The sequence below is a fragment of the Typopeltis vanoorti genome, chromosome 15, assembly GCF_054136105.1.
Source record: "Typopeltis vanoorti isolate ZY-2024b chromosome 15, IOZ_Tvanoo_1.0, whole genome shotgun sequence".
NCBI lineage: Eukaryota > Metazoa > Arthropoda > Arachnida > Uropygi > Thelyphonidae > Typopeltis > Typopeltis vanoorti.
In genome coordinates, this window is record NC_143563.1 from 3,517,975 (window position 1) to 3,545,376 (window position 27,402).

The window sequence follows — 27,402 nt, forward strand, 5'->3', positions numbered from 1 at the left end:
GTCCACTAAATTTCAGGTTTCTATCAATCATCAACCCCAGATTTCTTGTCTCCCCTACTTCCTCCAGTATAGCTCCTAAAATAGAGTACACAGCATCCCATTGATGTGTCCAAAATCTCAAGACCTTACATTTTACTGCATTAAACCGAAACCCCCATTCATTTGTCCATCTGACTAGCTTATTCAAATCATCTTGCAGGGCTACCACATCTGCACTATTACTAATAACACTTCCCAGCTTCGCTTCATCTGCAAACAACTGAAAATCCCCCTGCAATCCACTGACAATGTCATTGATATAAAAGTTTAAAAATATAGGTCCCAGTAGTGAGCCCTGTTTTACCCCACTTGTAACCTTCTGCTTCCTTGATATTGCCCCACCATACACAACTCTCTGATATTATCAGTCAGTCAATCCTGAATTCATTGGACTAACCCGACATTTAAACCCATGTGCTGCAACTTAAATATCAGCTTATTATGTGGCACTCTGTCAAATGCCTTTGCAAAATCCAAGAAAATACTAATATATGTCTCTGCCTCATCTATTGCTCTTATAACTTTATTATAAATGGCTAGCATATGCTAAAACAAGAGCGCCCCCTTCACAAATCCATGTTGACTCTCACTGATAACATTACCCTCATCTGCCCAATGCTCATCCCAATGCCTCATCTGCCCAATGTATATGGTCCCTCACTAATTTCTCCAAGATCTTATCAACTACTGATGTCACACAAACTGGCCTATAATTAGACACTTCCAGTCTGCTACTGCCCTTATGCAATGGCACTATCTTGCTTTCCTTCCATTCCCTGTGCATCTATCCCGTAGCCAGACTTTCATTGAAAAGCTACCATTCTTATGCAATGGCGCTATCTTACCTTCCTTTAATTCGGGCTATCAATCCCTTCAACAATTGGCCGTAATGGTGTATTTTCTTTGTGAATTTTCAGTAGCCCCTAAATTCTTGGGGAACAAACATAGTGCGAAAATAGTTTTTTGACCATATCTTCGGACCATGTGGTAAATGACTTAAGTAGTTTCTCTGTTTTGTTTTTTATTCTATTGGTTGGGTTGTAGTTAACAAGTTGGTATGTATTATTATCCGAGACTAGCAGATCATTTTTTCCAAATAAGTGGTTCGGTTTAAAATAACGGTGCCACTTCCTTTATCGGTTCTAGTTATTACGATGTTCTTATTTGATTTCAATGATTTCATCGCTGTTAATTTGTGTCTTGTTAAGTTGTTTGTTATTGTTTTGTTATGATTTAAAATGTTGACAGTTTCTAACGTATTTTGTGTGCTATGTTATTTGGGATGAATCTTAGGCCTCTTTTAATATTACAAATAAATTCAAGTTTTATTATCAATTTCGGTGCTATTGCAAAATTTAGACTTTTGTTAAGTACTGAGAGTTCATCTTTGTTTAAAGCGTGGTTGGATAGGATAGCAACGTTACTGCACCTGCAGGCAATTGATGACTCCTGTTGTTTCTTGTTTCTGGTTGGTTGTTATTGTTCACTGTGGAGAAATTTGAATATGGCAGTTGGTTTTGTCAATCTTTTAGTCTATTTGCAAATTTGGTTTTCTTTCTTCGTTTCAAGGATATGTTTTCACCGAGTTGTCCTTAATCTTTTCTGGGATCATCCAAATATCTGGGTTTAAGTAGCTCGAAAGTTCAGATTTTTCATTCTGCAGCTGATTGAGTAACAGCTAAGTTCTTTCTAGTAGCCTGGATCTGTTCTCTGAGTAGCCTGGATCTGTTCTCTGAGTAGCGCTTTCTCTGTGTGGTGGTATATTCATTGCGCCTTTGAGGAGGTGAATTTTCTCTTTAGTTTGATGCAATTCGGAATGATATTGCTATCACTACACTATTTTAAAAAAGCCAGTCGATTGATCAAACCAGAAACATGAATCTTCAGCTTACTGTACTGATTGCATCGCTTGTGGGTTGAATCTCCATGAATTATCATAGTCCTTTCTTTTAGTGTTGATATAACCATTCTGTACATTAAAGGGAGATCAGATAAAATAAACAGAATACCACAAAATTACAACCTCAAAGCCACCTTTAAACCTCCTGCAAAACTAAAAAGCTTACTCAACTCATCCAAAGACTCACTCCCTCCGCTGGGTATACCATATTTATTGCACTTGTAACATACCATATATCAGGGAAACAGGACACACAATTCTTATCAGACAAAAAGAACATAAACAACACATTAAATATAATAATTATGGTAAAGCTGGCCTTTCTGATCATGCCCTGAACGCCTTACACAGAATTGACTGGAAAAACACTAGTTGTCTACATTACACCAAAACATGGTATGAACGCAAATTCAAGGAAGCTTGTGAGATTATTATCAACCACCCCAAATCTAAACAATAATGATCGCCTAAAAATCCCAAACATATGGAAGGCACATATTCGACCCACGGAACCTTCCTCTTTGAGAGCAACTATAAACAGGACTGTAGAGAATCCAGGATCCTAAATCAAAAATAACAACCATAATGCTAAAAATAGGACATCATTGTTACTAAAAGAAAACTATCTGTAAGAAGGAATGTTTATCCATGTTATCATAAATAGAATTTAGCTTAATGTAATTTCTAAATAATATTTTTTTTTTCACTAGAGGTCATGCCAGTAGATTAACCTGTGATCAAATTCATTGTTTCTTTACTCACTGTAAGTAATGTAACTCAGCTTGAGCTTGTGTATACTCCAGATGATGTTAATATGAAGATCGAAACGTCGTCAGGTTATTAAAAGAGATATTTTTAACGTGGTTGAAAAGTCCATAATTTCTAAAATGAATGCCCTATCCCTCTAAGCATTAAAATTTACTCCTCCAGGATGAAATACTCCAATAAAGTGTTCATTGAACAATTCCACTATGTCCTCTGCATCAGTCACTCTATTCCCATTTTTATCCCACAATGTCATTCTTCCACAGTCATTTCTCCTCCTACTGGCCACATAGCTAAAAAATTCCCTAGGATTTTCTTTGGAAATTAGGGACAATCTCTTCTCATATTCCAGTTTCGCCTTCCTTACCATACTAGTCACTCTCCTGGCATGTGTATTATATTCTTCATGCATCTTCTCTTCACCTGTCTCCTTATATATCTTTCATAGCCTCTTTTTCTCATGCAATTCCTGTTTAATATTGTTTGTCATACACTTTACCCCAAATTGTGTCCTCTTCTTCACTCGTGTAATACAGCTTACTATTGCTGCTATAAATATTCCTTCACAATTTCCCAAGCACTAATGATATCCCATCCTTCCAATTCCTCCCTCCATGAAACTTCCCCAAGTTGACATCTAAGACTATTATAATCACCTGCCTTATAATTCCACATACATTCCCGTCTCTTTGATACTCCTCATTTCTATTCATCTTCCAAGTCAAAATCATATGGTCACTCTCTCCAGCTGGTGGGAGAGATGTCATCTCAGTTATTATTAACTCTTCTGATGCTATGACCAAATCCAAAACTCATAAACCTCTTGTTCTCTCTATAACATGCTGCCTAAGACATTTGTCCCTCAAGAATTCTAGAAATTCCATTCCCTTATTGCTACATGTATCTTCTCTCCCCAATTTGTACTGATGTTGTTAAAATCGCCCATAAGAATCATTCTTCTTGCACTTCCAAAGTCAACTGTCTAAACATCTCGTGGTCCCTCTGTGCTCCTTGGTCTGTAGCAACACTCCACTAAATATCCCGTCTTGCCCACTATACTTTACACCATATGCTTTCAAAATCATTATTTTCACTGCCTTCCGAAGTCTCCACTCTTAGAGGACATAAGTCGTCACTTATCATAAGCAGTACTCCACCACCATGCTTCCCTTCCTATCCTGCCGAAAAATGCTGTACCCAGCGACTTCTATTCCTGTTATTATATCCTCTTCTGTCAACCACATCTCTGTGATCCCAATAATCTTTGGCCAGGCTGATGCTATCAGCGCCGCCAATTCCTCTCCTTTATTCCAGATACTCCTGGTATTAGCATAAAGCATAAAAATGCCATTGTTTATATACCCAGCATTATCACCTCTAGACTCCACTGGGCTCAGAGTTACCTGATGTCATCCCCCCCTCCCTTCTCCCAAGTATCCATTCCCACAAGAGGCTACTCCTGCTACCATCCACAATGGGACACACTGACTCTTTCAGAACAGCAATCTCTCCAGATTGATTGATGCTGTTTCATCTGAAACAGCATCAATAATTCCCCCACCCTGTACCAAGCCCATATTAACACGTACAGCTGCTGCCCAACATCCTTTTACAGTACACCTCGAAACCCACAGAACAAGTTTCTTCTCCTCCTTATTCATCCCTGCTACTGCAGTACTGTGGAACCATCTTCCCCCTGACATATTTCCCAAGGAATACAATATACAGGTGTTCAAATCAAATGTAAACAAATTTCTCCTTTCACAACCCATCACTCATATACGGTACTAACATACTATAGGTTGACCAGCCAACCCCCTGTGTATGGGCCCAACATAAAAAAAAAAAAAAAGATACCTACGTCCTTCCTCATTCAAATGCAAGTGATCTCTCGCATGCATTTCCTCTCTGTCCTTAAACGCACTCCAAACATCCACATATTCCAATCCTCTCTTCTGACACATTCTAGCTATTATGTTATTCAATATTACTGTTCTTCTGCTCAGCTTGTCACTATCATACCTAGGCAACATGCACACTGTATTTCCTCTCTGTGTCTTTTTTCGTACAACCTCAAGCAAGAATTTATCTCTCGCTGCCCAATTTACATTACCTATCAAGTCATTTGTTCCTACAATCACAATCATCTCATCCATCCTTTACTCCTCTTGATTGCCATAGCCACACTTTTTATTGTTCCTCCAGGCAAACACTACTCACACACCCTATCTTGACCACCACGGATCATTGTGTCCCCATACATCACATCTGTTACCACCCCGATCCTCAATTGCTCACATGCATCCATCACTCTCTCCTCTAACACTTTCTCTCTGTGCTCCCCTACTTACCAGCCTTCCTGACGTCACTCCATCCCCGGCCCCAGCACTCCCTTGCATTCCTCTCATTCCCTCTCTCCTACTGTTTCCATTCTCTCCTCTTCTATCATTCCCATAACTCTCTCTCATTCCCATAACTCTCTCTCATTCCCTCTCTAAAATATATAACACAAGAATGTATAGTATAACAAATGTTATGTGGAAAGAAATAGATCTGTTCCAAACGAAATAGTAGGAAGTATTGCATTATCAAGAAACGTTCTGGAAAATGAATTCATTGTTAGTATTCCACACAGTGTAATGCATCTCATAATGAAAGATGCATTACAGTGAATTCATATACCCATGTGCAGAATACCTAATATCTCTACCCAAATTCACAGAGGACACTTGTGCATACGGTATTCTTCAGGCACATGCTAAACTCGCAGTTACCCATCCAGTTGGAAAAAGATGGAGGATGAATGGTCACAGATTTCCAATGGTCTATGGCCCCGTCACTAACAGTGTTGATAGCAATGGTTGAATTGTGGCTTTTCTGAGCTGATATTGCACAGAAAGCAAACTGGGCAGCACTTTACATATTGTCTTATTACAAAACTGTAGATTCCTGACACTAAACCCTGACTCTCTGAACTCTTTGAATAAAGTGTTCTTCAGGTAAATGCTACACTCACACTTACCCATCTATAAAGTGACAGAAATCTTGGCAATCAGTCTGATTTTGCACATCAGACTGATGTGAAAATCTGTACCACCTTTCCAATCATTCTCATCATCATCATCAAATTCCTGCCATGTACCCTCAAGGGGTGTACAGGATATGACAGTACTACATGAAAAAATTACATCATTACTAACTTCCTATCTACAATTTTCCTCCAAATCAGTCTGTTACTTGTCAAGACTCCAACATTATCAGATCTTATATTTCTATCGTCTAAGGCACTTTGTACCGTATCAATCCACCTATATCTTGGTCTTCCTCTGGGTCATTTTCCTGCCAACCTGGCAGAGAACACTTGTTTTGCTAATCTTTCCTCTCCCATTCTATTTAAGTGACCATACCTACCACCTGAGATTAGCTCTGCTAATGCATTCCTGGATGCTGACAATGTCAAGTTCTTTCCTAATATCCTCATTTTTAATATGATATTGCCATTGATGCCATCTGTTCACGCCTCTAACCTTTCTCAGGACTCTCATATCTGCGGTCTCTAGTCTTTGGTCAAGTGTTTTACTTCTGACCCAGCTCTCAGATCCATAAGTTAAAACTGGTTTGAACACTGTCTTGTCTAATTTAGTGTTCCGACTAATTTCTTTCTTTTTATTTTATTCTGAATGCCTTAATTCTCACAAGTATAACATCATCCGCATAAAGCAAAGAGCTGACATTAACATCTCCAATTTTGATATCAGGTTTAATACAACATTCCTTCATAATGTGATCCATATAGATAATGAATAACAGAGGGGATAATGTACATCCTTGTCTCACACCAGATTTAACATTAAACCATCTTCCAGTACTTCCTTCAATTCTAACTGATGACTTACAACTCAAATAAAGATTAAGTATTGCTTGATATAATGCCCCATTGACACCATATAACTGCAGCGTATTGAATAGCTTCTCTCTTGGCACCTTGTCATATGCCTTTTTCAAATCGACAAAACTTAAATACAGATCTTTGTTGTATTCCCATGCTTTCTCGACAATTTGTCGTAAAGTGAAGATTTGATCCTGACAGCCTCTATTTGGCCTGAATCCAGCTGTTCTTCACCAAGCTTTTCTTCCACAATTCTTCTCAACCGTTTCTCAAGTATACTTGCATAGATCTTGCCAGGAACACTCAGTAGGGAAATACCTCTGTAATTCTCACATTCAGTTTTATTTCTCTTTTTATATATGGGTACTATGAGAGCTCTACTCCAATCATTGGGAATTCGTCCCTCTGTCCAGGCTTTCTGAACTATGCAGTGCAGCCACTGTATGACTTTTATACCACCATACTTGAGCATTTCTGGTCGAATATCATCTACTCCTACTGCCTTTCCACATTTCAAGCCTTTGATGGCTTTTTCTACTTCAAGTATGGATATGTATTCCTGACTGCATGCCTGGTCAGTGTTTTTTTTGGTCTCTTAAGTTAGCTTCTTCAGTCTTCAGAACATTTCTCTGAGCAGATGACACACATTTGGATCATATTTGCATCAGCTAATAGTGTTTGCTTCGGCTTATTTAGGATTGTTCTTATTATTCTGGAATTATAGCCAGAACTAAGACTATATAGCTAGTATATTAAGTCTGCTAATTACAGGTATTCTTCAAGAGGTATATCTATATGTCTGAATGGAAGTGATGAGTAAGAGGGTGAGAGTGGCATGGAGGATGGTTGGACCATGGAATGCATTGCCTGACATGATGTTGAAAGCACAAAAAGTTTTAAGGAATAGTATGATAGACTTTGGGTTATGACTCCATGGATGTCCTGAATAATAATAATAATAATTATTATTATTATATATATATATATATGACATGCACAAAGATTTATATGAAACATTGAGCTTTATCCCCCAGTAGTAGCTTTGGGAACACAGGTAGCAGAAGTGTGGTGTGGTGTGACCCAATAATGTGTATTACTAAGTCAATTCTAGTAGTCATTTAGTCATTCTCTTACTAGATAATGATGTGAATACAATACAACCAGTTAAGTTATTATTATTATTAACACCTATAGATCTTCAAGGTACCAAAAGGAAATCATTGGGGAGGTATGCATTATCACATGCAGTGCCCTTCGAATCGTGCTTTGGACTCATTCAGTGTGTGTGTGTGCATTCATTTCACTCTTGGGCAATCATTGCATTCCACTCACCATTCCATTCACTTATTGAATTTCATTCCATTCTCTGCAAAACTTGCTCCTTATTTCTTTGTATATACACACACATACAGCCTCCTTATGAAGTTTTCAAGGATGGCCTCTTGTCTCCCATTCTATGAAAAATTTCTTCTATGTTAACTTAGTAGCATTCTCTTACTGACTCACATCTCAATCATATCCTCCTTCCCTTCTCCCATTTATGAAGCAATCTACCTTTATATCCCACATTCTAAACACCAGATACCAATCTTCTGTAATTTGCAATCTCAGTTATATCACCAGTTTTGTGAAGTGGAACAATTTCACCCTCTTTCCACTCCTTTGGGACTGGTACTGTTTCAAGACATATTAAACAGGCATGCCAAGGCTTCCATTAACTCCCTGGAGCATTCATTTAAGACATCCAGGGATGTGTCATGAATTCCTTTTGTTTTATTGACATCAAGTTTATTTCATTTCTTATACACCTAGCTTCTCATGATGTCACATTGATGAGAATGAAATACCTTTTTTTTTTTAATTGCTCACTGAATACCTTAATGATTATGGTAAGATGAAGTTGATGGATTATAATGGTAAATTGGTAACTGTTGTAGAGAACAATTTACTATTTTCATCCATTAGCATCATCTTATCATAATCATTCTTTCTTTTTGTTGCCAGATATTTGAAGAACTTTCTAGGACTTTTCTTGGTCTGATTTGCTAATTTTTGCTCATATTTCACTTTCTGTCCTTACCAATTGAGTCAACTTTCTGCTCAGCTCTTTATACTCTTCATGCAATTGATAATTACTATTGTTCATCTTGTGTTGCCTCCATAGCATAGATTTTTTAGAGAATGGGAGAAGGAGTAGGATAAGAGGTCATCGCTGGAAACTGTGTGAGGGTGTGAGCAGAGGAGTGAGGGATAGGTTCTTTGTATTGAGTGTGGTTGGTGAGTGGAATGCATTGCCTGGGCGTGTTGTGGGTGTAGGCACATTGAATCAGTTTGAGACGCGGTTGGGTGAGCATTGTGTGCAATAGTGTGCATACCTCCCATGATGAGTCTCTGACTCCATGGAGGTCAAATGTTAATAATAATAATTCCTTCATAATACCCATTTGACACCCACCTTATTCAGTCTTTTGATCTTTGGGATAAATTCACACATTGATGTCACTTTCTTTGAATCTCCTTTCCACATAGCTTCCCATTCTATGCTGAATGCTAGAAGTGACTAGATAAGGGAGTTTTAATTTCTAGAATTACGTAAACAGGTAATTGTATGCTGGTCATTATATGTTTTAGGACGTAATTCTGTGCAACACAATTGGAACAAATAAGATGTAATTTATTACCAGTATTTCAATAAAATTACTTTTTTAAAGAATAATTGGTATAAATCTGTGATTCATATGATTGATAACCTCAAATTCAGTTGTCAGTGGTGACTGAACAGTAGAAACCAGAGGAAAAGGAACTTTACCTACTTCCTTTGGGAATAAAAGGCATCTGAGGATATATTTTATTTTAATCTATTTATTTCATTACTTTATCATCATCAGAGCATAGAAATAATTTAAAAGACTGAACATTTGGAAAGTATATATAGTAATAACAAATACATTAGTATTTGTTATTACTATGGATCTTTCAATTGTCTTTTTGTTGTAGCTATTGTACATCTAGATGAAAATATGCAATTACAGTGACCTCAAACTTCACTAGATACATACTTTAAAAAGGTTTCAATTAATCCTTTTACCTGAGTCCCTGATGACAATATATTAATTATATCAAAACATTGATGATAAATTACTATATTTTTATTCTGATTTTGTGCACTTCTTAATATGATCAATTTCTAAAAGCAGTACTAAACTGTTTAATGTTTATCCAATTTTTAAACTTCCTAGATAGTAGTTCCCATCAGCTTTCAAAGCAAAGGAAAATTTTATACAAACATCATGAAAACATTAGTGTTTGGCCAAATTGTGCTTTTGGAGAAGTCACACTATCAAGTCTCAGAATGACAGTGTCCAAGTTCTTTGGCAATTTAATGTAACCGTACTTGTTAATGGTGGCAGAATGCTTCATAGCTGATGCTGATTCTAAAAATAGTCTCTCAGGCCTGTAGTTGCAACTTCTGTGTAACATCAAAAAATTAAAATTATTAAAAAATTTTAGTTTAATTTAAGAAGTATTAAGGTTAAGGGAAGAGTTAGTTAACACAGGGTGTAAAATAGAAAAATTAGTGGAGAGTGGACAAATGATCAAGCCGAATTGATAGCATTCAGTGCAAAGAAATAAGAAGAATATGAAATGAAGTAAAATGCAAAATAGTGAGTGAGATGCATGTGGAAAGCTTAGTCACAGTTATAATTGTGCTCTGAGGGCCTTGGATGGAGGGCTGGTGGAGTGTTGGTGGGCTTGAGAGGTGTATTTTTTTCCTTTCTTGGTGTTGTTTATACCATGAACAGCAATTATGACAATAAACAGCACCAGGTGGGGAGGGGGGATGCATTTCTCGGGCTTACTGATGTTTCACCAGTTTTCTGTCCAAGGTTTTCGGAGTGCAATTATAACTGTGACTACCATACAGCACTAAACTAAATAATTGTGAAAAACAATCAAATTAAAATTATCTGCCAGCCTTGTTGACCAAATGGTTAGCATATCTGCTCTCTAGCCAAAAGGCTGCAGGTGCGAATCCTGCCATGGGCATAGGTGTTTGTGACTGTGTGTGAAAATACTAGTAGTGGTGGTGGTGGGCAGTAGATGGCATTGGTGTAGATGATGATTAATGATGGTAGTTGGTGGATTGAGTGGTGGAGACGGAGCTGTAGAGTAGGCGCCCTCCCTCGATGAGTCTTTGAACTCCTTGGAGGTGTCACGTAATAATAATATATACAGTATAGTGTATATAGAATATTTAGATCAACATATTGATATACACTCAGAAAACATATCTATATCTGTCTTCTTACATCAGATTTTCCTATTAATAAATTCTTATTTGAATTTATAATGAATTTATTTACAAGCCATCATCAGTTCTTATACTGTTTTGCTAACCTTTCCTCTAATATCCTGTGCAAGTGACTATACCACAGATTATTCTGCTCACATGTTCTTGAACTGCTTCCTAATATCTTATATTTTAACATGATTCTACCAATGATGCCATCTGCTCACTCCCTTAATTTTTCTCACAAAATCTCATATCTCTGATCTGTAGCCTTTGGTCACCTGTAAATTTGCAACCCCAAATTGCAGATTACTTAGTCAAAATTGGTTAAAATTTACAAAACAATGGATTGCAAATATTTTCAAAAAGGAAGGAAAACTAAGAAAATGTTTACTGGTGGTCCTGATAGTCCAGGAAAACCTCTTGGTCCAGTGAATCCTCTTGGACCCTGAAAGGAAACAAAGCTAATTATATAAAACAGAAAACAATTACTAATTAACTATAAAATGATTATACAATAAAAGTTAGTGTATGCCATATAAATCCTATTTAAATCTTTGCTTCTATTATTCATCATTCACTTACTACAACGTTGGTACAAGGTATACAAAGTTTATATAACAATACAAAAATACAGTTACAGTTAGGTAATAAGTTAACAGAAGAGATTGAAATAAATCAGGGTGTCAGAAGGATATAGCTTATCTCCATAATTTATTCAATATACAAGGTGTGACAATTTAATTCCTGGAACAGCTGTGTAGTGTCACCCATGTGGAGATTTGGTTGGAGTCATGATAGTAATTGTCTTTGTATATGTTTTAACTAATGTGTGCATAAACCTCAAGCCGATAGAGCCATTTGCTAGGTTGGCTATTGCAAAAACAATAGAGATCTGCGTGTAAACTTTGCCGTAAAAATGTGTAATCGAAATTTGGAGCAGAGTGCTAACATCAAATATTGTGTGAAAATCAGCAAACCTGCTACTGAAACATTGGAATTATTTAAAGTGGCATATCATGTGGATGCTCTGAAAAAGTCAAGTGTCTCTGAGTGGCCTAAGAGATTCAAAGGTAGATGAGAAGATGTGAACGACAACCTCAAAAGTGGATAGCCAAAATCAAAAATGATGGATGTAAATGTGAACAGAGTGCGAGATTTGGTATGGCCTGACAAACAATTAAGTGTGCAATTAATGGCTGATGAATTGCAAATGAATTGAGGAACAGTCAGGGTAATTTTAACTGAAAACTACTTGGATATGCAAAAGATTTCTGCAAAAAGTTTGTGCCTCAGATCAGACGAACAAAAGTAGTGGCAGCTTCAGGTTATGACTAATCTTTCTTCAAATAAGCATGTTTACGAGAGTAATTACAGGTGACAAAACTTGGTGCTTCCAGTACGATCCCAAAATAAAATGACAGAGTATGCAGTAAAAAATCCCAAGTTTGCCACATCTCAAAAAAAAAGCACGAATGTCAGATTCGCAGTTCAAGACTATGCTGGTGTGTTTCTTTAATCACAAGAAGATAGTTCACTATTAATTCATGGAATAGGGACAAATGGTCAACCAACAAAGCTATTTAGTGGTGCTGAAAGGATTACGAGATTCTGTTCAGAGAAAAAGACCTGAATTGTGGCCTGACAAGTGGATCATCCATCACGACAATGCATCAAGCCATAGTGCACACATCATGAGAGAGTTTCTGGCTAAAAAATCAATTACTAAAACTGAATTAGTTCATACTGGTTATTCACCCAACTTAGCTCCCTGTGATTTCTGGCTGTTTCCAAAATTAAAGATTGGGCTAAAAGGACGAAGATTTTCTGACATCACTCATATCCAGCATAATTTGATAAAGGAACTCAAGAGTATTCTAGGAAAAGAGTTCCAGGCCTGTTTCCAAAAATGGGAACACAGTCTAAAGCAGTGTATAAATGCACAAGGGGACTACTTCGAAAGTGACAGTAGCCACTAATTATTATTATTATTATTCAGGCCTCCATGGAGTCAAAAGACTCATCATGGGAGGTCTTTCCTAGGAAACACAAACTGGTAATTAGTTTACGGAATTAATAACGCATATAAAGTATATTAATTAAAGGTAACTTTAATGAAAAACTTCTATATTTCGGCAACGTCACATTGCCATCTTCAGGAACATAAAGATATGGTATGTGCACTCAGGAACTAACACAAAGCAAATGAGGAAGAAAGCAAGAAACTAATATTGTTCCTAAAGTCCTAATGGCGCCCTCTTGCGGGCTAATTTGGTAGTCTTGGCAGTTGGGCTGAAGTTCTCATAATGAAAGTCTCCCAAATTTGGGGCAGTTTCATGCACCCAAATGCACCCAAACAAAGATCCCTAATTGTGTCAATTTGAAGCACCTTTTTACTTCCGAGAAAGCTCTACGCATTTATAACCGCACTAGCTTCGCCCTGTTAAGAGAACAAATTACCGTGATGCGCGTTCTCCTTGCCGATGAAAACAAAACCTTACGGGCGCTAGAGGAAGAGCTTTCAAATACACTCGGCCTTGATCTATGGTCTATACTTCATGACATCTCATGCGCATCGGCAAGAAAGGAATTCAAAAAAATACGTAGTCGGCACGTGAAAAAATACGAAAACCTGACAAAGACTTCTACTTCCATACCCCAGCCACCACTCAACACTGTAGTCAACCTCTCGTCAGCAGTTTTAAAGCCTGAAGCACTCACCGCGCTTTCACGTGGTCACAATTTCGCCCTAGCTCCTAAAAGGATACCTGCTGAAGAAATCATGATCCAAATAGAGCGTGGAATATGCAACCTGCCTAACCATATCGCCAACAACATAAGACTGGATGTAGTCGGTGTTCTCACTAAAGCCAAACCTCCAAAATCCAACTTATCCAAAAACGAATATACAGCCCTACAAGAATTGAAAAATAATAAAAAAATAGTAATCACCAAAGCTGATAAGGGAAGCGCCACTGTGGTACTCAATCAAAAAGACTACAAAGGTAAGCTAAATTCTTTAGTACTAGACCGTACTACTTACCTCCCCATTGAATATAATCTGACCAGCTCTCAGATTAGAACTATCCACAGACTCCTTAAGAAAGTCACTTCTTGGCCTGTGGAAGTCACCAACAAACTTAAACCTTATAACTCTAGACCCCCCCCCCCGATTATATGGACTCCCAAAAATACATAAACAAAATGTGCCATTGCGTCCCATAGTGGATGGCATTGATTCCCCAACATATAAATTAGCCAAACATTTATTCAAAACGCTCACACACTACACTGGCAACACACCATCACACATAAAAAACTCAGCCCACTTTAAAGCCAGTATAGAAAACCTCACACTCCAACACACTGACATAATGGTCAGTTTTGACGTCTCCTCCCTATTCACTAATGTCCCACTCAAAGAAACCCTTGAGCTCATCCAAGCCAAGTTTCCTCCCGATATCTCAGTCCTATTTCAGTTCACAATGAACTCAGGCTATTTCGTTTGGCAAGGAAAGTTCTACAAACAGATAGAGGGGACAGCCATGGGTTCACCACTTTCCCCACCCTTGGCCAATTTCTTTATGGAGACATTTGAAGAGAAAGCCTTAAACTCCGCCCCACAAAAATCCACTATTTGGCTTCGTTATGTGGATGATGTGTTTGCTATTTGGCCACATGGCTCAGACACACTCCACTCCTTCCTAACACACTTAAACAACCAACACCCCAGAGTCCAATTCACCACAGAAAAAGAGGAAAACAACACCCTCCCCTTCCTAGACACTTTAATCACCCGCCAGCTTGATGGATCTTTGGTTTTCTCTGTTTACAGAAAACCCACCCACACTGGCAGATACATTCACCAGCAATCCCCCCTCCCCCCCTCACAACAATATGGGGTGATAAAAACACTATATAACAGGGCAAAATTAATCTGCTCAGATGACAAGGCCCTGGCTACTGAACTAAACCACATCCTCAACACTTTCTTAGCCAATGGCTATATCCCCCAAAAAATCCAAAAAATACTAAAACCTGTAAACCACAACCCCCCTCCCCCCTCCACAATAAAGATTACACCAAGTCTATCACCATCCCCTACATCCAGGGCACCTCTGAGAAAATAACCAATATCCTCAAAAAATATGACCTTACTTCCTGTTACAGACCATATAAAAAGTTGGCATCCCTTATCCGCTCTACCAAAGACCAACCACTTCCCCTAGGCCTACCTGGTGTATACCAGGTCCCTTGCAGCTGCAAATTGTCCTACTTTGGCCAAACAGGCAGAACAACAAATATCAGGATTTCAGAACACAAAGACTACATCCGGTTTCACCAGTACAGCTGCTCTGGGCTGGCAGACCATGCCTTAGATACCCACTATAAAATTCGTTGGAAGAAAACAAAAATAATTCATCGCAGCAAGTTTAAATACAAAAGATTATTCAAACAATCTTCAGCAGCTCTAAAAAACATTCCTAACCTCAACAAATTTGGGTGCATGAAACTGCCCCAAATTTGGGAGACTTTCATTATGAGAACTTCAGCCCAACTGCCAAGACTACCAAATTGGCCCGCAAGTGGGCACCATTAGGACTTTAGGAACAATATTAGTTTCTTGCTTTCTTCCTCATTTGCTTTGTGTTAGTTCCTGAGTGCACATACCATATCTTTATGTTCCTGAAGATGGCAATGTGACGTTGCCGAAATATAGAAGTTATTCATTAAAGTTACCTTTAATTAATATACTTTATATGCGTTGTTAATTCCGTAAACTAATTACCAGTTATGTCTAACCAACGTATAAGTCTTGCTACTAGAATTAGGAAACACAAAGTCTATCATACCACCCCTTGAACTCACAGACTGCTGTTAATCTCACTGGTATCCAGAGAGTTCATCAAAAAACAGTTAATCGAAATACAATTTATCAAAAAGGCAATTAATCGAATGAACAATTCGTCGAAACTGCAATTCGTAGAAAATACAATTTACGGAAAATTTTCACTTTTTGAAAATGTTATGATAAAAGTGATCCAATTAGAACAAAAACTGAACCGTGCGGAGTGAGATAGCAATGTTACTTTAATAGGGAATAATTATAGAACAATATGGTTTTTTATTGATTTTTATTGTCCGATAACTTCCCTGTTTCCGGGAAGAAAAGTCCAGTCTACGCAGGTTCCATTATTATTATTGTTACTAGTAGTAATATGCAGCAATTATTATGGGATAAATTTTACTCAGATTTACTATTTGAAACTTTTACAAAAAAAATGTCGAACAGTTCCAGTTTTCAGTTCAGCTATATTCGGGGAAACAAAAAAATAACATGTCCAAATTATGCATTACAATAACTCTCTGACTATGCAGAATTAGCAGACATTGTCGGTAGAACAAGTACGAATAACTTCTACTAATTTTGCTACAAAAACTGAACCATGCAGAGAGCTTCTTGCTGTCTGCAAGGTTCAGTTTTTGTTCTAAATTATCACTTTTATCATAACATTTTCGAAAAACAGTTTCAAAATGATATTAGAAATTCCACTTTGGCTGGATCAGTTTAATGAAATTTTAGTTAAAATTTTCAGTGAACTGTTTTTTCGACGAATTGTCATTTGATGAATTGTTCATTTGATGAATTCCCTTTTCGATTAACTGTTTTTCAATGAATTTTCATGGAACCCTCTCACCACTCTATCAGGTGAGATTCATTCAATCTCAATTGCATTCCACAGTTCAACCACCCTCCATGCAAAAAAACCACTCCACACCCCTTGCTCACAGCTTCCTTTTGTAACTTCCAGGGATGGCCCGTTGTCATCACTCCTTCCCGCTGTTCCACCAAGCGAAAGAACTCCCTACTATCAATCCTGTAACTACCTCTCAAGTTTAAAAGTCTCAACCATATCACCCCCCCCTCCCTTCTATCTACCAAATTCTGCAGTCCACATTCCCTCAGCCGATTCATAACTAACATAGTACAGTCCTGAAATCATCTTTGTTATCCACTTCTGCATCATCTCCACAGCTAATTTATCCCCTTCAAATCCTGGGGACCAAATTTGAGAACAAATAGTCTAAGTGTGATCTGATCAGGTTCTTAGAGATGGAACGATAACTCTTATCTCTGCAGGTCAGCGTCCTTCTCAGTATTGCAGCAATCCTCTGGTTTACCTTCACCACCTTTGCAATCTGCTCCCTGAATTTCAGTTTTCTATCAATCATCACCCAGATCTCTTGTCTCCCCCACTTCCTCCAGTACAACTCCCCCACTTGAGTATGCAGCCTGCCATTGATGTATCCCAAACTTCAAGACTTTAAATTTTTCTGAATTAAGCTGATACCCCCATTCATTTGCCCACCTGTCTAGTTTAAATCCTCTTGCGGGACTGTTACATCTGCACTATTACTAATAACCCTTCCCAGCTTCACATCATCTGCAAATAACTGAATATCCCCCTGCAATCCACTGACATAAAGGTTAAACAATACTGTTCCCAGTACTGAGCCCTGTGGGATCCCACTTGTAACCTTCTACCTCCTTGATAATGCCCCACCATACACAACTCTCTGATACCTATCAGACAGCCAAATCCTGAATACACTAATGTATAGTTCCGAACATAGGTTTTTTTACAGGTGCATTCAGGGAATTAAATTGTCATGCCTTTCTTTTTTTGTGCGTGCGTGCGTGCGCGTGTGTGTGTGTTGATCAGATTATAAAATATGGAAAACAACAATAAAACAAGTTATCCAGTTAACCAGAAGAACTGTTATCAATACAATGCTGTATGCAGTTGATCAGATTATATTATAAGACAATGAAGATGACCTTCACAAATCAGTTTACAAATTAAACAAAACAAGCCAACAATATAATTTAATAGTTTTACAAAAGTCATAGCATTTAAAGGTCAAGATCATGTTAGATCAAAAATAGTTATTGAAAATAAAGTAATAGAACAGATGACAGAGTTTAATTATTTTGGCTGCATAATAACATATCTAAAAGATAAAGATATAGATGAAAAAAATAAAGAAATTTCAGAAACTCTGTGGAACAATTAAAAGGACACTGAATAAAAAACAAGAGGAGAAACTCAATGAAAATTTTACAAAGTAACAGCCACTTTCACTCTATTCTTTTCTTATGCCAGTGAATAAGATATGAGGAGTCTGTGTAATATATTTCTCAACAAATAGTGCAATTAGAGACAACTGGGATAAAAACCCACTAATTAATAAATCACATGTCCCCTCATACAGAAACTATGCTGTATATATAGACTGAAACAAAACCATATGTTGCATGGGCAAACAAAGTATCTAACTAAAAACTATTGTTATTAATTAGATGTGTGCAAGTTCGATTTCCCAAGGCAGCAATAAAATTCAACCGAACGTGTTAAAATTCGGAAAAGTGTTAAAACTAAGTAATATATATATATAATGAATGTTATGGCAGTTTCACATATGGAATTCGGTTGAAGAGAGTTAGCATTTCAACTCAATTGTCAGCTATGCTTTTATCTTTCGGTTGCGCAATCTTTTGTTAATACCGCACCAATCATATGCACGTTTTAATAACCTGCCTTTGCTGTCTGTTTCTAGTTAGGCTTAATTACTGTAAAGGGAGAAAAGTCACAAAAGAGAAAAATATTCCTGGTCCAGGGATTCCCTTATTCAGGTAATATTCACTAATTTCATGTTATCAGTCTATGGTGTGCCAGTATCGGTAAGTGGTGATATTATTTGATCTATTCTACATTAAAAAATTTAACCCTGAGATGGATAAGTGGCTGATAAAAAACAATAAAAAAATTCCCGCGAACAATCAGAAACAGACTCAAAAAAAAAAAAAAAAAAGGACAGTATTTCATATTTTATCAGAACAGCCCGCATCGTCTTCAGAACCAAACGGTAAGAGGCAAAAAATGTAATATATGCATTTGATTTTTGCGATATTCGCTGTGTATGTTTTGTATTGAATATAAATACAATAAATATTATAATAATATATCTCTCTATTGCGATTTTTTTTCGAGGGGGGCCGTGAAATATTTTAATTTTTGTAAAGGGGGCCCTGACATCTAGAAGTTTGGGAAGCACTGCCATAGAGTATGCAGCATCCCATCGATGTTTCCCAAACCTCAAGACCTTACATTTTGCTGCATTAAACTGATACCCTCATTCATTTGCCTATCTATCTAGCTTATTTAAATCCTCTTGCAGGGCTACCACATCTGCACTATTACTAATAATCCTTACCAGCTTCGCATCATCCGCAAACAACTGAATATCCCCTTGCAATCCACTGGCAATGTCATTGATATAAAGGTTAAACAATATAGGTCCTAGTACTGAGCCCTGTGGGACCCCACTTGTAACCCTCTGCCTCCTTGAAACTGCTCCACCATACACAACTCTCTGATACCTATCAGACAGCCAATTCTAAATCCAGTTGACCAATCTGACATCCAGACCCATGTGCTGCAACTTAAAAATATCAGCTTATCATGTGGCACCCTGTCAAATGCCTTCGCTAAGTCTAAAAAAATTGCAGTATATGCCTTTCCCTCATCTAATGTTCTTGTAACTTTATTATAAAAGGCTAGCATATTGCTAAAACAAGAGCACCCTTTCACAAATCCATGTTGACTCTCACAGATAACATTACCCTCATCTGCCTAATGCTGTATATGGTCCCTCACTACTTTCTCCAAGATCTTAACAACTACTGATGACACACAGACTGGCCTATAATTAGACACTTCCAGTCTGCTACCGACCTTATGCAATGGCACTATCTTACCTTCCTTCCATTCCCTGGGCACCTTTGCCAGTCAGACTTTCATTGAAAAGCCAGGTTAAAGGCACTGTCAGTTCCCTAGCACATTCTCTCAAAACTCGGGGTGAAATACCATCCAGTCCCACAGCTTTACTGACATCCAGAGTACTCAACATGTGGAACACACTCTCCTCTTGCACTTCTAAACCTCGAACCAGCCCTATCCCTCTAACATTAAAACTGACAACTCTAGGATGAAATACTCCAATAAAGTGTTCATTGAACAATTCCACTATGTCCTCTGCATCAGTCACTCTATTCCCATTTTTATCCCACAATATCATTCTTCCACAGTCATTTCTCCTCCTACTGGCCACATAGCTAAAAAATTCCCTAGGATTTTCTTTGGATCTTAGGGCCAATCTCCTCTCATATTCCAGTTTTGCTTTCCTTACCACACTAGTCACTCTTCTGGCCTGTGTCTTATATTCTTATTCTTCATGCATCTTCTCTTCACCTGTCTCCTTATATCTCTTCCATAGTCTCTTTTCACATGCAATTCCTGTTTAATATTGTTTGTCATCCACTTTACTCCAAATTGTGTCCTCTTCTTCACTCGTGGTGTACAACTTACCATTGCTGCTAACAAATATTCTTTCACAATTTCCCACGCATTAATGATATCCTGGCCTTCCTATTCCTCCCTCCATGAAACTTCCCGAAGTTGACGTCTAAGACTATTATAATCACCTGCATTATAATTCCACATAAGTTCCCGTCTCTTTGATACTCCTGCGTGTCTATTCATTTTCCAAGTCAAAACCATATGGTCACTCTCTCCAACTGGTGGGAGAGATGTCAACTCAGTTATTATCAACTCTTCTGATGCTATAACCAAATCCAAAACTCTTGAACCTCTTGTTCCCTCTGTTACATGTTGCCTAAGACATGTGTCCCTCAAGAATTCTAGAAATTCCATTCCCCTATTGCTACATGCATCTTCCTCTCTCCAATTTATACTACTGTAGTTAAAATCTCCCATAACAATCATTCTTCTTGCACTTGCCAAACTTAGCTGTCTAAACATCTCCTGGTCCCCATCCACTGTGCTCCTGGGTCTGTAGCAACACCCCACTAAATATCCTGTCTTGCCTACCTCTACCTCACACCATACGCTCATGATAGATAATTTCTATTTTATATGAATACTATAATGCATTATAATATGCCAGCATACCATTTCTCCTGGATGTCCTGGTAAACCTGGTGGCCCTTCATCTCCCTGAAAAATAAAACAGAAATTATAATCAAAATTAGATCTAAACTATGGTTATAAGAGTACACTAATAATTTATTCCTAAAAATTACAATATTTAGACTTTCAAAATAATTAAAACTTGATTTAAGTGGAAACAAGGTTTTCATTAGTTTCTAAAGCTAAATTAATTCTTCCACACAGAGTAGAATATATTCTCTCATGATACTTTCATGTTCCTTTCATAACATGGTTCATTTTGAGATTTATATGCACTTAAAAAAATGGATTAGAAAGGTTATAACTACAGATCAAAATTGCAAACTGTTATCTTACTTTTGCTGATCATTGTGAATTTTCTGGATCGTTCAGAGTTTCATGAAGTTAGATAACAGATAGTTAAGTGACAGCAATGATGTAGCTAGGCTTTTAACATCCTTTGAAAAATTCATAAATAAGCACCTTTTATAGGGTGACAGTTTCAGTGATCAGTAATGTATTAAGCATTAAAGATACCAAGAAATGATATACTTGGTTTAATCCTTTACCCAAGGAAGCAAAACAATGTTTTACACATTAAATACTCATGTCTGAGCTACTCTTATATAGAAGCTAATGACTTCACATCACTTGCCTTAGTATGTATCCCATAATGCAAAGTACACACCCTTTTGGATGTGTAGAATGCTATGCATAATGGGAAGGGGCACTAACTAGACCTGTTTTGACCTTTGCATTATGTAATACATACTAAGGCAAGTGATGTGAAGTCATTAGCCTCTATATAAAAGCAGCTCAGAATATATTTCAGAATATATATTTTGTACATGAATATATTTCATGTGTAAAATATTGTTTTGCTTCCTTGGGTAAAGGATTAAAACCAAGTATATAATTTCTTGGTATCTTTAATGTATAATAGAACCAAGGTAAAAAACAACTTTCAACAGTAATGTATAATGACATTGGCACCCTTCTCACAGCTATGCTCTTGAAAATGCCAAAATGCTCCTGTGCGTCTGGATTATAGCCCTATGGTTATCATCTAACTATACTCTTCTTTTGAAGATTACCCAACTTCCAGTACAACTCATACCCTTGTACAAGCCAGATACTGCTAAATTCAGTCATCAGATTCGTGTTATAAAGAAGTTGCTTATATGCATTGTTCCTGAAGGCAATTTTAACTTTGATGAATCCATGTGTTTAAAACTACTTGTACTACACTGAAGATGGAAACAAATAGAAACAATACTGAGTTTACTCATGCAGGCAAACTCAATAGTATCTCAATCTACATCCAGAGTGAAAAACAAAAAATCTATCTCTATTTTTTTGCAGTGGTTTGTCTTAAACCCCAGATCAAATGTTAGATTTTGCAAAAGCTTTTGATAGACTGTCACACAACGAGCTGCTATATAAATTGAAATGGATAACAGACTTCTGAGTTGAATAAGTGGCTGGCTGGCTGTCAGAGAGGCATCAGAAAATTGTATATGGGGATGCAATATCCCTAAAGAGGAAAGTCATCACTAGTGGTGTGCCGCAATGGCCTGTATTATGGCAATTGTTGTTCAATTTGTATGTTAATGATATTGGGATGGGTTTAACTGGTGATATTCAGCTGTTTGTAGATGATGCAAAACTGGGGGGGGGGGGGGGCAATGTAGAGGCAAGCAGGCCTTAGAGGAGATTGCCTGAATAGATTGCATGAATGGGTAGGTAAGTGAAACTATCAGTTCAATGTTGCAAAGTGTAAGGTTCTAAAATTTAGTAAGCAAAAATGGGATGTAAAGTATACTTGATGGAGAAACTTTAAAGGAGGTAGAGAAGATGAGAGATCTGGGAGTGGTGGTGGACCTGAAATTCAGGGCCACATTGCACCAGTTGTGAAAATGTTAATTGGATAATGGCGATGATGAGGAGGACACCGACATGCAGAAATAAAGAGGTTATGATGCCATTGTATAAGGTCTTGATCAGGCCTCATATGGATTATTGGACACAGATTTAGTCATCGGGTTTTCATAGTGACAAGGATATATTAATTCAAAATTATAATAATGGAATAACTCATGTAAAATATTATTTATTAGTATAATTTTCACCTGTGTATAGCAGGCATCTTCAGTATATTTATAAAGCTAATTAAACAATAACTGACAATTCCAAAAGGTGCCACCTAAGTAGTTAATGTAAGATATCTAAAAAGGTCAATAAATTCATAACAAAACAAAACAAAAAAAAAAAATATATATATATATACCATATTTTTCGATAGATAACGCTCACCTAATGTATAACGAGCACCCCCCCCCCAACATTTTCATCGCTCCTTTTGATGTATTGATAATGCACAGACAGAGGAATTCTTTAAAAGCACGTGCATTGCTAGTAGCAGTGGTCGATTATTCAGTATATCCTGTTTTAAAAATATTTCATAAAGTAAATCATTATTTGTTTATATTTTGTTATTAGATCTGAATTACCCATGGAAGACAGAAGTACTTCTCAGAGAAAATCCTACACAGCACAGTTCAAGCTTGAAGTGGTAGAAGTAGCAAAGGAAAAAGGGAATCATGAAGCTGGTAGATTGTTCAGTGTTGGAGAAAGCGATGTTCGTGAATGGCAAAAGGCTGAAACAGTCCTGAAATGTTTACATATGATGAAACGTGCTATGAGGTTTAGAAGGTGCTTGTGGCCAACCACAGGGAAAAAAACTGTTTGATTGGGTTGTTAGTGAAAGAGCAAAAGGTATGAGAATATCTACTGTCTGTGTGTTGCAGGAATCAAAAAGAATTGCACAAAGCGATAATATAAAGGATTTCAAGGCCTACCATCTTGAGTTTTGGGATTTATGAAGAGAAAAAAATTTAAGTGTGCGCTCCTCCACTAGTGTTGGACAAAATTTGCATTGTGACTGGGAAGGGAAAGTAGCTAAATTTCGTTTGTTTCTGAGGGAAAACTTGTGTGGGGTTGATGCTTGTCACTGAATATGGATGAGGTTCCCACAAGTTTTGAAATGCCTAGTTCTAGGACTGTGAATCTGAAAGGAGCAAAAGAGGTTTCAGTGGTTTAGTTGCTAAAACAGGAACATGAAAGGTCTAACTTTACTGTGGTTTTCTGCATTCTCTGGTTTCATTAAAGCACAAGGGAACCCAGTGGTGTCCGGTGACGATGATTATGAAGCTGAAGAAATAACAAACGAAATTTTTAACGCAATCAATACTTTCAATATTGAGTGTGATGAAGAATTTTTTGGATTTGAATAGTGTAATGTTCAATAAAGATGAAGTAATACTTCAACCTTAGTTTTGTTATTACATTTGATTTACCTCTCATACCTTTCTAATGTATAGCATGCTTGTTCATTTTTAACGAATTTAGACTTTTTTGTATAGATAACGCTTGTTATCTATCGAAAAATACGGTGTGTGTGTGTATATATATATATATATATATATATATATATATACACACAATAAAAAGTTAGGAAAGATTAGCTGAATTATAAAGTACTATCTCCCATAAAGGGGCTAGACGTAAACCATCGGATCTGTTTAAGTTAGGAGAGTGAAGTAAAGTTTCACGTGTTTCTTTATAAAGCCGTTCCATGAGGAACCGACTTTTGTGAAGGACTCCTCTTGTCTTGTTCCAATGAACTCTATGTCTAGTGATGATGGCATTATTCTGCAAGTCCAGACTGTTCAGGTTTAAGGTATTGAAGAACGCTAGTCTTATAAGACTGGTGTTCTTCTAGCAGAATAGAGGCAGATCTTCCTGTTTGTCTGAAATAAGATAATCCACAAGAGCAAGGAATCTGGTAGACACCTGGATAACTAAGTTGTGGAAGCTTGTCCTTTGGAGAAGTGAAAAAGGTGGAGATTTTTCTGAAAGGTTGAAAGGCAGCAAAAATATTCAGTGGTTTTAAAACTTTTGCTATACGTTCACTGATGCCTTGCACATGAGAGATAGGAATGCGCGTCATTTCTTCTGTATTTCAAGAGGAAGACATATTAAAACTACTCAAAGCTCTTTTGATGAAGGAATTCTTATATCCATTAGATAAAAAGGAGGAAGTAATATATTGCAGTTCTAATTTGTAACAGATCATCTGATGAACAAAATGAGTGGGCCCAATGAACCAGTTTTAATAGTCCCTGCCTTTTGATTGGGATGATGGTGATGAGATTCAGCATAGATTTAATGGCCTGTATGAATCTTCTTTCTATAGATGGAGAAATGTAGGTTACCATCTGGTTGGCAAAGAATTAAAAGATCTAAAAAGGCTAACTGCTTATTTGATTCTACTTCTAGGGTGAACTGGATCCTTGGATGAAGTGTATTTAAATTAGAGAGAAACTGTTGAAGTTCATCAGAAGAGCCATTCCAAATAGCAAAAATGTCATCGACATATCTGAACCAATGAGTAAGTCTGGGAGAAATGTTGTCAAAAATGCGTGATTCAAAGTGCGCCATAAAGAAGTTGGCGATAGCAGGAGAAAGAGGATTGCCCATTGCTGTTTCTTCAGTTTGTTGATACAACTTGTTTTTAAAGGAAAAATAACCAGAATGTATTACAAAATCGAATATTTTTACAATGTCTGAAGGAAATTCTTGTTGCAGTAATTCAATGCACACAGATAAAGGAACATTTGTAAATAGTGAAACAACATCTAAACTGATCATAATATTTGAAACGTCCAAATGAAGATCTGAAATTTTATTTTTGAAATTCAAAGTATTTTTTACATAAGTATCAGTTCTTCTAGTTGAAGAAGTGAGTAAATTTGATAAATCTGATGCCAAGTCTCTTCGTCATAATCTATCTTACTCTGAATGTAAAGCACTGAAATCAATGAAGAATAATAATAATTTAATCATTACGAAAGCTGACAAAGGGAAAGCTGTAGTTATTCAAGATAGGAAGGAATATGAGAGAAAAATGTCTCTATTACTCCGCGACTATTCAACTAATAGGTTCCATTACATCGGATCCTACTGGGAGTCAATTGAATAGACTTAATTCTCTTATAGATAATGTATCTACATGGGATGAAGATCAAAAGAAAAAACTTAAAACCTTCTTCAGTTGTCCACCTAGATTGTATGGTCTTCCAAAAGTTCATACACCAGGTATTCCATGGAAGCCAGTTGTAGATTGTATAGGTTGTCCCACTTATAAAATTTCTAAATTTTTACCAAATTTACTCACTTCTTCAACTAGAAGAACTGATACTTATATAAAAAATACTTTGGATTTCAAAAATAAAATTTCGGATATTCATTTGGATGTTTCGAATATTATGATCAGTTTAGATGTTGTTTCATTATTTACCAATGTTCGTTTATCTGAGAGCATTGAATTACTGCAGCAAGAATTTCCTTCGGACATTGTAAAAATATTTGATTTCGTAATACATTCTGGTTATTTTTCCTTTTATTTTATTTTTATTATATACAACTTGTTTTATTAAAAACAAGTTGTATCAACAAATTGAAGGAAGGAACAGCAATGGGCAATCCTCTTTCTCCTGCTATTACCAACTTCTTTATGGAGCACTTTGAACAACGTATTTTTGACAACATTTCTCCCAGATCTACTCATTGATTCAAATATGTCGATGACATTTTTGCTATTTGGAATGGCTCTTCTGATGAATTTCAACAGTTTCTCTGTAAGTTAAATGCACTTTATCCAAGGATCCAGTTAACCCAGAAGTAGAATCAAATAAGCAGTTAGCCTTTTTAGATCTTTTAATTCTTTGCCAACCAGATGGTAACCTACATTTCTCAGTCTATGGAAAGAAGACTCATACAGGACATTATATCCATGCTGAATCTCATCACCATTCCCAGTCAAAAGGCAGGAACTATTAAAACACTGGTTTATCGGGCCCACTCGTTTTGTTCATCAGACAATCTGTTACAAAAATAAATGCAATATATTATTTCCTCCTTTTTATCTAATGGATATAAGAATTCCTTCATCAGAAGAGCTTTGAGTAGTTTTAATATGTCTTCTTCTTCAAATACAGAAGAAATAACATGCATTCCTATCCCTTATGTGCAAGGCATTAGTGAACGTATAGCAAAAGTTTTAAAACCACTGAATATTTTTGCTGCCTTTCAACCTTTCAGAAAAATCTCCACCTTTTTCACTTCTCCAAAGGACAAGCTTCCACATCTTAGTTATCCAGGTGTCTACCAGATTCCTTGCTCTTGTGGATTATCTTATTTCAGACAAACAGGAAGATCTGCCTCTATTCAGCTAGAAGAACACCAGTCTTATATTCAATACCTTAAACCTGCACAGTCTGGACTTGCAGAACATGCCATCATCACTAGACATAGAGTTCATTGGAACAAGAGTCTTTCACAAAAGTCAGTTCCTCATGGAACGGCTTTATAAAGAAACATGTGAAACTTTACTTCACTCTCCTAACATAAACAGATCCGATGGTTT

The 27,402-nt window shown here is 36.9% G+C and overlaps 1 protein-coding gene across 1 annotated transcript in view; it reads right to left on the reverse strand.

Moving 5' to 3' along the window:
* LOC150098313 (uncharacterized) overlaps positions 1-27,402 on the reverse strand; it is a 571,066-nt gene that overhangs the window by 169,073 nt on the left and 374,591 nt on the right. Inside the window, exons 16-17 of the mRNA XM_090405143.1 lie at positions 20,919-20,963; positions 11,279-11,332 (exon numbers count right to left, since the gene is read on the reverse strand). Of these exons, the coding sequence (XP_090261269.1) occupies positions 11,279-11,332; positions 20,919-20,963 (99 nt within the window). The remainder of the gene's footprint in view (positions 1-11,278; positions 11,333-20,918; positions 20,964-27,402) is intronic.